The 12024-nt window shown below is 39.3% G+C and overlaps 1 protein-coding gene across 2 annotated transcripts in view; it reads right to left on the reverse strand.

The window, feature by feature from the left end:
* Positions 1 to 12024, reverse strand: part of UBL3 (ubiquitin like 3) — a 101649-nt gene that overhangs the window by 7548 nt on the left and 82077 nt on the right. Inside the window, exons 2-3 of one of the 2 annotated variants that reach the window (XM_047756295.1) lie at positions 8906 to 9014; positions 2769 to 2855 (exon numbers count right to left, since the gene is read on the reverse strand). In XM_047756295.1, the coding sequence (XP_047612251.1) occupies positions 2769 to 2855; positions 8906 to 9014 (196 nt within the window). Of the gene's footprint in view, positions 1 to 2768; positions 2856 to 8905; positions 9015 to 12024 lie in introns of those variants that run through there. The other variant, XM_047756291.1, reaches the window with a different exon arrangement.

Here is a 12024-nt window from a genome sequence, read left to right on the forward strand (position 1 = left end):
GCCAGAGCCACAGCAACGCGGGATCCGAGCCGCGTCTGCAACCTACACCACAGCTCACAGCAACGCCGGATCCTTAACCCACTGAGCAAGGGCAGGGACCGAACCCACAACCTCATGGTTCCTAGTCGGATTCGTTAACCACTGCGCCACGACGGGAACTCCTGCTATGAGAGTTTTTAACCCCTCCCGATGCCTCAGTTTCCGCCACCTAAACTGGAGATAGTAATTCCACCAGCGGGGCCTTTGCAATGATTAAAACAAACAATCCCAGGAAAGTGCTTACCTCAGGGCTCGGCACAGAAAAGCAGCCTGTGAACCTTACCGTCATCGTCATCATCACTCCGGGCAGCAAGGAAGAGGCCTCTCGGAGCACAGGTAAGTGAACCGAGGTGGACACTGGCAGCCATGCTGGACAGGCCTGAAAGCTGCTGAGGGGCTGCCCATTTGAAGCCACAAATCTGAATGATGGGGACTATGATCCTTCTCCTCTCTCTGAGTTTCAACTAGAAATAGCAGGTATTATGCTCCCAGTACCAGAGAAGGTAAAGGAAGAGGGGTATCAGATCCAAGCAGCTTTCTCTCTCCCTCAGGGTGGTGCTTCTGCCTTCTACTGCGACACTGCACAGTGTCCAGGAGAGAGGTCTTCCCTCTTGTAGCAGACTGGGATGGGGGAGGCAGGGAGCAGGCATGTGGAAACCTGTATTTTTTTTTTCTTTTTTTTCCCCCTTTTTTGGCCACCCTTACGACATACAAGTTCCCAGGCCAGGGATCAAATTCAAGATGGAGCTGAGACCCACGCCACAGCTGCAGCAATGCCATATCCTTAACCCACTGTGCCAGGCTGGGGACTGAACCCATGCCTCCACAAAGCAAGCTGGATCATTAACCCACTGCACCATAGTGGGAACTCCCAGAATGTAATCCTTTGCCTACAGAGTTATACATACAGAGCAAGTCTCAAGCCATGTGAAGCAAGCCCAGGTTTCTCCACACTAGCCATTCAGCCACACGACTCTATGCAGTGTCTCCTTTTCACCCACGTTCCAGCATTCCGGGAGACAAGACAAAAACAGCGATCAACACCCCGCAAACAGTTGAATGTTATTACCCAGGTACACTGATCAACTTGAAAGGTCTAGGATCTTACTCCTATGCTACTTGTCCAAATCACCAAGGCCAGAGATGGTTTGTTTGGCTTTTGAAAAAGATTAACGGCAACACAGAAGGACGATAATAATGTAAGTCAATCTGCTAATTATTAAAAAACAAACTCCAAAACAATCAATAGGTTAATTTTAACACAAATTCTACAATATTTATTATGAGGTTGGAGCTTGGGAGTCGTAACAGAAAGGTAGTGAAAAAACTAAGCTGGTGAGAGACTGCTCGCATAGATCAACACCCAAAGTGAAATGGGGTCTCGAGACTCATTTGTGTAGTCAACAGATTAAATTCAATCAACACTTACCAATCAATAAACAAGAGCTTATGTGAGGCTCAGACCGTCAAAAACAAACAAACAAAAACCAAAACACCTCAAACAAACCAAGAAGCCGTATTTTAAATGGCAGGCACCCCTTAATGCACAGCATTACCTTTCAGGGCAGCATTACCAGCGCCACCAGAATCGGGCTCTGTGTGAAACTATGCACTGAAATGCTCAATCTCCTCGAAACTGTCATCATCGCCATCATTTGCATCCACCTCCTCCAGCCTCTCCCACACTGCATCTTAACAATGAATTTTATCTGTGTCCACTATGGAATTAATATTGGAGCACTGCGAAGGAAGAGATTCTATCTTGTTCAACCCTGTATCTCCAAATGTTTAGCACAGCGTTGGCACATAAGAAATAAATACATGCTGAATGAATGAAAATATTCTACCTTTAGGGAAAAATAGGTTAAAAAATCCAATTTTTAGGTGTAGAGGGGAACATATCATGACTACATATAAACAAAAATATATTAAAGTAGATCATCTGCCTACAGATTTCAAATACAATACATGGTGATGGTAGAAAATGTACCCCCATGAGGGGGCACTATTGAGCTACCTCTCTCCGTTCACATATAAAGAGCAGGAATGGGTAACATTTAAAGGGTTTAATGTGTGCCAAGCACTGTTCTAGGTGCTTTGAATATAAACCAATTTAACCCTCCCAACCTCTGAGGTAGGCACTACTTTTATCTCAATTTACCGATGAGGAAACTAGGACACAAAGCAGTGACATAACTTGCTCAAGGTTAGAGCCAGCAGAGCAGTGGAGGGAGCTAAGACACAAGTTGGACAGTCTGGCTCGAAAACCTGCTCTTTCAGTCACTACATTACACTGTTTCTCTAATGTTACTCAATTCCTGCATGACCGGCAACGGTATCAGTGAGAGCTAAACTGAAAACATCCCTTCATTGTTGTATTTGCAAATCCATATCATAAACATTTCCTTGTTTGTATGTCTGATTTTAACTTTAAAAAATCACATCTGAATTATATTATCCAGAAGTACAATTAGAGTACATTTATAAAATAACAGGTACAGACCTCCGTCTATACAGGCTTAGAGTTTATTTTACAAGGTAGTGAACACGTACCAGAGTGCTAAAACTAAACAACACAAAACGTAAAAAAAGGAACCATATCAAAAATTGGACAAAATTCACAATTTGAAAAAAGTTTTTTAGTAGAATCAGATATTAGCATTTAAACAAATGAATACACTGCCATAAGAAGGGCATTAAATCCCATTACAAAAGTAATTATTACCTACCTCCTAATGTGACATTTCCATGTAGAAATCGTCCTTGATAAATAAGGCGCAGAATATTTGGGCTGCTGACCTGCTCTTCTTCCCAGTCTGAAAAGAACCAGGCTACTGTTAGGTGCATTTTAACACAGAATGAAGGTGTTACTGCTCTGTTCTAGAATTCTGATCCAAATTATCAGACAGATACAGCACAGGAGACACTTGGAGCTCCCTGGTGACTGCAACAGTCACTACTCATGCAATCACTGAGGCCTTGGTTCTTACCAGTTCTTCTAATTAAACAGCAAGAGCTGCTTAAGACTAGTTTTTGCTTCTTAAAGCACATTAAAATGTGCCAGAATAGACCGCTGAAGTTTAAAAATTAAAACAAATGAGTTAGGGAACGTCTAATCCTTTAATTACCTTAATCAGTAATTAAAAGAGAATACTGTAATGTTCCAGTATTTGTACCTGATAAAATAAAATTTGAGGCTAGAAACAATGGATTTAACAAAGATTCTTAAAAGAATTAATACATTGATACACAGCATAACAAAAAAATTACACTATAATAACCGGAGAACAAAAATTTTTAAAAAACGGAATAATGAAAAAAATAGTGCTTACTTCTGCATAATGTTGACTTATTTGGTTTTTTTGAAGCCAACTGATAAACATTAAAGAAAATACAACTTTAGTTCACTTTATCCAAAATACTCCGAAGAAAACTTGAAAAATAACATTATTAGAAGGTATAATACAAACATGAAAGCTAGGATGGTATACAAACTGGTGGGTAGGACGGATAACAGAACATTTCACTGTAGTGCTTAACTTAGGTTAAGTAAAACATGGAACATGATCCTGTCAAAACAATGGTTTGAGAACCTTGTGTCATAACAAAGTAAGGGATCAGTAATTTTCACTAGTTTGAAGATATACAACTTACAGAGCTGATTTTGATAAAGATTTGAGAATTCCATCTACATCTTTTCTCAAGAATTCTAGTTTCATGTATTTGTTTCCTATAGAAGCTCCTGTTATTAGAGGATAACTGTCAATGCAAAAACTTGTTTAAACAGCCTGAAGAGCGAGTGACAGAAGAGAAAGGAGCTAAGTCAAGCAGTTTTCCCTTTGCCTTTGCGTGTTCAAAACGATGAACATGAACTTGATAAAACCAGTGCCTCCGAGTGACTCAGCACAACCGAAATGGGCAAAGGAGAGCTGACCCTCAGATGCTCTGCCCAGGGCCCTGTGCCTCTCCTCCGGGTCGCCCCCACCCCCCCAGGATGCCTTTGCTGACATCTGACCCTGGGGCTCTTGGGCCCCTCTTCTCTAGAAAAATCAAGTAAGTCATTAACACTTTTGTTATCAATTACTTGGTCTCCCAAAATTATTGTTTAATAGAACATTTCTTTTCTTTCCTTTAATATTGTTAGTTCAGGAGTTCCCATTGTGGCATAGCGGAAATGAATCTGACTAGGAACCATAAGGTTGCAGGTTCGATCCCTGGCCTTGCTCAGTAGGTTAAGGATCCAGTGTTGCTGTGAGCTGTGGTGTAGGTTGCAGACACAGCTTGGATCTGGCGTTGCTGTGGCTCTGGTATAGGCCGGTGGCAACAGTTCCAATTAGACCCCTAGCCTAGGAATCTCCATATGCGGCAAGTGAGGCCCTAAAAGGACAAAAAGACCCCCCCAAAAAAATATGTTAGTTCAATTTCATCATGATAATTTCTACCTAATCTAATTTTACTTGGGTCAGATTGTGTTTTGCATTCAAATGTCCTCATTGTCAAAATGCTGGGTTAAAATATTCGGCTTTAATTTTTAAAAAGTAATTTTTATTCAATTTATTTAAACTTACAAAAAAGTTTAACCCACCTCTTCTTACACCCACCTCTTGCAACTATCAATTTGTTCTCTGTATCTATGGGCTTGTGTTTTTTGTTTTTTAAGATTCTGCACATAAGGGAGACCATCTGGTATTCATCTTTCTCTGTTTGACTTATTTCATTTAGGATAATGCCCTCCCTCCAGGGCCAGCCATGTTGTTGCAAATGACAAGATTTCATTCTTTTTTATGGCCGTGTGTGTGTGTGTGTGTGTGTGTGTGACAATTTCATTACCCATCCATCCACTGATGGGAACTCAGGTTATTTCCATATCTCAGTTAGTGTAAATAAAGCTGCCATGGACACAGGGGTGCATACATCATTTCAAACTAGTGTTGTTATTTTCTTCAGACAAACACCTGGAAGCAGAATTGCTGATCCTATAGTAGTTCTATTTTTAATTATCTGAGGAATCTTTACACTGTTTTCCAGAGCGGCTGCATTGTTGGTGGGCATGTAAATTGGCTTCCTTTTCTCCACCTCCTCACCAACATTTGCTATCTTTTATTTTTTTGATAACAGCCATTCTAACAGGTGTGAAGCAACAGCTCGCTGTGGTTTTGATTTGCATCTCCCTGATGACTAATGATGTGCAGCATCTTTTCATGTGCCTGTTGGTTGTATGTCTTCTTTGGAAAAGTGTCTATTCAGCTCTTCTGACTATTTTAAAGCTGGATTCTTTTTTTTTGCTTTTGAGTTGTATGAGTTCTTTGTATATTTTAGATTCATCAGATATATGAAGTAATATTTCTGGTCAAGATGTTCCACAGATAGAAAGGCAAATCACGGTAATTGTCTATTTCTCAAGGAAAAAATTCTAAACATATTTAAGGTATTTTTTGAAATGCAGAAACTTGAAGCCATGTATTTCATTCCCTATACAGCGTGTCACAGTCCCCATGTGTTTCTTTGGTTTAATATGCTCTCCCTTCCCCTCTTGGAGGATCTAAAATTTAGAGAGATGTATGAACAACAACGCTAAAGGAGGAATTTCAGCTCCTAGCAACACTGACTTAGTGACTTTTTGGACCTCTGACCCAATACTAGCTGTGTCTGACCACTCAACCTATTAACAATATTTCACTACTTTGCACAAGAGTACACCAAAGAAAATCAATTCCTTCTAAAGATATACTGCACAAAGTTATTTCCTTCTACTGATTTAATATTCATTACGCTTTTATTATTAGCACCAATAAATATTCCCTGTATAGGGAATGAAATACGTGGCTTCAAGTTTCTGCATTTCAAAAAATACCTTAAATATGTTTAGAATTTTTTTAAACATATTTAGTGCATTATGTGATACAAGGCAGACGTAGATTTTAATTTAAATGTCATATAAAATAAAAATTCAATTACTTATTTTTATTTCCTGCAGTGTCTAAAACTGCTGAGTAGACCTGGAAAGCTGAGGAAAGACTGGGTTCAAAGACTTTTTTTGTGAAAATAAGTAATGTAGGAGTTCGCGCTGTGGCTCAGTGGTAACGAACCCAACTAGAGTCCATGAGGATGTGGGTTTGATCCCTGGCCCTGCTCAGTGGGTTAAGCACTGCCATGAGCTGTGTGGTATAGGTCACAGATGCGGCTCAGACCCTGAACTGCTGTGGCTGTGGCTGTGGCTGGAGCATAGGCCGGCAGCTGTAGCTCTGATGTGACCCCTAGCCTGGGAACTTCCATATGCTGTAGAAGCAGCCCTTTAAAAAAAAAAAAAACATTAAAAAAAAAAAAACAAAAACAAAAAACAAAAAAACCAAGGAAGTAATGTATAATTGATACAATCAATTTTCAACACTGCAAGATGGTTCTTTCATTTGGGAACTATTCATGGTAAAGACTGCCGCCTGAGTTTCACTGTTGTTCATCATTAATCAGGATATTTTAAGGAATTAAAACTAGCTTTTTTTTTTTTTTTGTCTTTGTTGTTGTTGTTGTTGTTGCTATTTCTTGGGCCGCTCCCGCGGCATATGGAGGTTCCCAGGCTAGGGGTCCAATCGGAGCTGTAGCCACCGGCCTACATCAGAGCCACAGCAACGCGGGATCCGAGCCGCGTCTGCAACCTACACTACAGCTCACGGCAACGCCGGATCGTTAACCCACTGAGCAAGTGCAGGGACTGAACCCACAACCTCATGGTTCCTAGTAGGATTCGTTAACCACTGCGCCACGACAGGAACTCCTAAAACTAGTTTTAACGTCTAGGTCAAGCAATTATAAAGGTAAAAGTACTTCTCGTCCTCTAGTTACATAGCATATAAGCTTTTACAGTTACATACAGCCTTTTACAGTGTAATCTTTTTACAGTTACAATAATCTTGTCTACAACACCCACAGATGCCGAAAGTCATCTCTACCCTCCATCCCCCCAATCACAAAAGTCATCTTTAGGACGACCTCACTATCAGACAGCTACTTTAAAAGGCTTATCACTCTGTTAGTTATCCACCCTGCCCGGCTCTGAAGAAAATCCAGGACTCTAAGAGCCCAAGTTTAGTTTACTTTAGCTTTTCTGAAATTCCTTCTCATCTATACTCTTTAGCGTCAATCTCTTCCTGATTTAGGAAACTGTGTTGATTTTGTCCTTTGGTTGTCAACAGGAAGAAAGATCCAGTCATTTCAAAGTATTTATCTAAATCAGTATTTCTTAAACTCAGGTCTATGAATCCACAAAGACATGTTCTTAGGGTCTGAAAGTCCATGTCAAGAATTTTTATTTTTATTTTATTTTTTATGGCCACACCCACAGCATATGGAAGTTCTGGGGCCAGCTGTGGCAATGGCAAATTTTTTAGCGCACTGAGCTGGGCTGGGAATTGAACCTGCGCCTCTGCAGTCGGATTCTTAACCTACTGTGTCATAGCGGGAACTCCTCTTCAAAAATTTTTAGATTGTGTTTTCCTTTTAATGATAATCTAGAAATTATCTAGATAATTCAAAAAATCACCTTGTAACCAAGTATATAGCCTTGGGATTTTAGTGCCTATGTATGTATTTAAATTTACGATTGTGCTACAGCCAAGCAGTACTTCTTGAATTGTCAAGAGGTTAACGGGAAAGTAACAGAGGTCAACTTCCTACATAAATGATGTATTCTTGCCAAGTGAAGGCTGAATGGCAATTTGGTCCACTGTGTGAATGAAGGTTCTGTGGAAGCCCTGCAGACAACTGGGTTCTCACACAGCAGGAGGGGCAGAGGCATGTCAAACTCAACAGTACCATACTCATGGTACAAGCAGAGATTTGCTTTTGGCAAAAACACATCTTGTGGCACATTAAAGTTGCTAAGTCGAACATTACTGGTTTTCAAGTTCTACCTGCATCTTCTTTGCAGATCTGTTTTAGTTATACGGTTGTGTACAAGTTAATAAGGATCTTTTAAAGAGGTGAGTTTTACGTCTCTATCTTTGAAAAGAAACACTATAACAAAATAATTTAAGTCAGCACTAGGGAATCTACTTCCTCTAGAAGAGTTCCACATATTATGTTAGGTTAAGAAACACTGATCTAATTGATTCATTTTGTATACACTGTGTTCTTTGTTAAAATAAGTCTTGTCCTTTAAAAGTCCATATTGCGAGTAAAATTAAGTGAAATCAGCTGAAACAGTCATACGTATCACTGTGCAACATGCCCTCAAAAGGTGACGATAACTCAGGTTAAACTCAAAGGAAGAACAGAAGCTAAAGACTCACTTGAGGATGGCAGGACGGTCTTCTAACGTGGAAAAGGAGTAACACACACAACACACACATACCAAATTGCGTCTGTCATGGACATGGACTTGAAAACTCAAAGCATAAATGGATTTTATACCTTCTTGATCTTGTGGTAGTTTAGAGAACGCATGAAGTAACATGAATTAGAAATAAACTTTGTGTCAAACTCAACTTTAAATAGAGCAAGTACAGAATAGGCCAAAGAGAATGTCCTAAATTTGCTATAGTTTTTCTTTCCTTTTATGTTTTGGTATAAACAGGGTCACGGACATGAAAGTTTTCTTCTAAACAATACTTTTCTTGTACGTTAAAACAGCTCCAAGGTCAACCAGGGGCTTGGCACACTGGCTCCTTTTCCAGTCTGCAGGGAGCCGGCTGACAGCAAACCCCAGGAAGGCTGCGACACTCCCAGAAACTCCAAGCCTTATAGCCTCGATTATCTGTTGGCTCTTTTATGTTTTATTTATTTACGACTTTTTCAAAATGTCTGTGTAACAAGGTAGGGCATAAACAGAGTTACCATCATTCATAATAATGAGAAAAATGCCACTCACCCATCGGCCAGTTGTCATACACATGCTTTGCGATGTCAGAAGCAGAATCATTGGGAGAAAACAGGAACTCTTTTGTCTTCCCGCTTACCAAGATGAGGCGCAAATTTATCTGAAAAAGACAATGATTCTTTTAATACAAATATTGAAATTTTTAAAGTAAAATGACTCACAGTCTTGTCATTTCAATCACATTCTGATTTATTAACCAATGCCACTTTCCAGTGTTTATTTAAATCTTGAAAAGATTCTTTTTAAAGAATGGGAATTTGAGACATGGTTTTATTTCCATTATTTAATATCTATGTGGGGAGACGGTATATTTATGGTAGTAAATGAACCAAGGAAAACCAAAATTCATTACGCTTTTAAACTGACTCCAGCAATGTTTGGAATTAGACTTTGACAGGTTACTCCTGAAACTACAGGACATACATTTGCCATTGAAAAGCTAACAGAAGTGGTCACCCTACAGATCACATCACTAAATAGGAAAAAAAAAAATGAGTTGTTAATCTGCTTCTTGGAAGAAACAGAAAATAAACTACATGCAGCTTTCTATCCTATAAAAACTATTGAAACATAAATTAACTGGGAATTATAATTTTAAAGAACTTTATTAGATTTGATGGAGGATTCAGTAATAGTAGCTACGTTAATCCCAAATACATGATCATTTATTTTCGTGAGAGAAGGAGGAGGAGCTATTTGTAACAAAGATATACCCTCAGTGAAAAAACTGAGGCAGATAACAGAATTAACATTTTTGAGATCCACTGGATTTACCTTTCCAAGTCAATACATCCTGCTTATGCCATTCTTAACATATTTTCCAAACTATTCACTTGTAAATTTGTATCTTTAACCATAATTAACAATGTTATTTTTAAAAAACCACATAATTCATTCATTTTCCCTATAAGTTACAGAACTACAAGTGTGATTTTCTGTACCTCTGGATCTCTTTTAAGAGAGCAAATTAACACCTTCCCAAAAGTTCAGTCCAGACCCAATCTGAGCACCGGGACCCGCCCAGCTTCTTTATACAGAGAACAGAGAATGCCACTCTACCCGTGTCAACTGTGCCTGGTCCCAGGTTACCAAGCTCCTCGCTTCAGCTATCAATACATATGAAATACCAGGAAAAATCTTTCGGATGACAGTCTACAATGAGCAATAAACTGTGACTACTGCAGCACCACCAATACCAGGTCATTGATTTACTATCTGCCACTGCTGTGGCGACAGCCATTCCCTGAGGGTCACCGCTATGAACATATATTGAAAATTGTGGAATACCTCCTCTAGAAAAATTCTACACACAAACTATTCTCTATTTAATGGAACACGGGGGGATTCCATATTAGATGAAGTAGAATTGAGTTCCATATGAAAACCTGTATTATGACTGTATGTATATTATATCACATTTTAAAAAGTATTTTAAAAGATAAAAGAAATTTACATTCCAGATGAAAAGTCCTTTCTGTATGTTCAGTAAGAATTTTCTTCTGCCTTTTTCTTAACTAAAATGCAATTAGACCAAGAACTGAATACAGGAAGAGAGCTGATGCAATCACACCTCTGTAAAACAATGTGATCCAGAAACTCTGTAAGTTTCATTAGACCAAAATTCAAGCAGCAGTTTGCAAAAACAACCAAACTGTAAGAACACACCGCCTTCTTTATCTCCTAGAACAAATATGTAATGACTGATTCCTAAAGCAAGGAACCTAACATCTCCACAGCACGAGGTGAATTTTACTTTTCACGCATACATCACTATTCATGGATGTCTATTTATGAATACTGGTAAATATGTGTTATGCTCTGAACTTATATGGAATCTTTTAATAGCTTCAAACTACTGTATAAAGGCCTTTCAGTCATTAATGCCCCCCAAATTATGCCCTTCATTATGGTTCAGCCACATGTGCCTGTTTAACGAGAATTAAATTAAATTAATTAATGTAATTAAATTCAGTCTTAAGAGTTAATATGGAAATGGAAAAATAAATGATAGCACATCCTATGGAAATTTTGCACAGTCATTAAACAATGTTAAGATATAGATCTATATGATTTGACATGGAAAGACGTCCATAATATATTAAACGAAATAATACACACCCCCAAAAAAACATAACACTAACTGCATTCAGGCTGCAAAGTTCTTGGCAGTTCCTATTTTAAAACTGACACAATCCCTGTCACTAATTAGCTGGTGTTTCAATTTCATATTTCTTTTTTTTTTTCTGTCTTTTTTTTTTGCCATTTCGTGGGCCGTTCCCGAGGCATAATGGAGGTTCCCAGGCTAGGGGTCAAATCCGAGCTGTAGCCCCCAGCCTAAGCCAGAGCCACAGCAACGCGGGATCCGAGCCGCGTCTGTGATCTACACCACAGCTCACAGCAACGCCGGATCCTTAACCCACCTAGCAAGGGCAGGGACCGAACCCGCAACCTCATGGTTCCTAGTCGGATTCATCAACCACTGCGCCACGACGGGAACTCCTCAATTTCATATTTCAAAGTCAGTGGAATTTACGTCTCTCTAGATTCCAGAATGTTGAAAACTCATGGCCTGCAGATGTATGTGACACGGTTAAAAAAAATATTTTAAAATGTTTATGGCTAGGCAGGAACACATACTCTACTAATCTCACTTACTCACCCTGGCCTGCTTCATACATTTACGATACTGGCTGGCCCCGGAAAGCATTCAGTTTATAATTTATGGTAAAGTTTGAAAGGGGCTTTGGGCTACAAAATGAGATTTTAAAACCTTCCTGGAGGGAACCTAATCACCCTTTTATGTGGGGGAAGAAGGGGAGAATGTGCCAACTGTCAGGGTAAGTCTAGAAACACATACACCTAAGAATTTATCACCTCTTACAGTTAAACTAACTGACCGCAGCAGTGAAAGAATGCATATGGAAAGACGCTCTAGTTCAAAATTAAAACTAACAGCAATACACCCCGAAACTTAAGTGGCTAAGTCTAGTCACACACTGCCAGAAACACCTCCAGTGCCTAGAACAGTGTCTGGCACAGAGCAGGTGTTGAACCAGCATGTGTTGACTAGTATTTCAGGGTCTGCAGTTTGAAGATGCAGGTAGAAATGT

This window comes from Phacochoerus africanus, chromosome 13, assembly GCF_016906955.1.
Source record: "Phacochoerus africanus isolate WHEZ1 chromosome 13, ROS_Pafr_v1, whole genome shotgun sequence".
Lineage (NCBI taxonomy): Eukaryota > Metazoa > Chordata > Mammalia > Artiodactyla > Suidae > Phacochoerus > Phacochoerus africanus.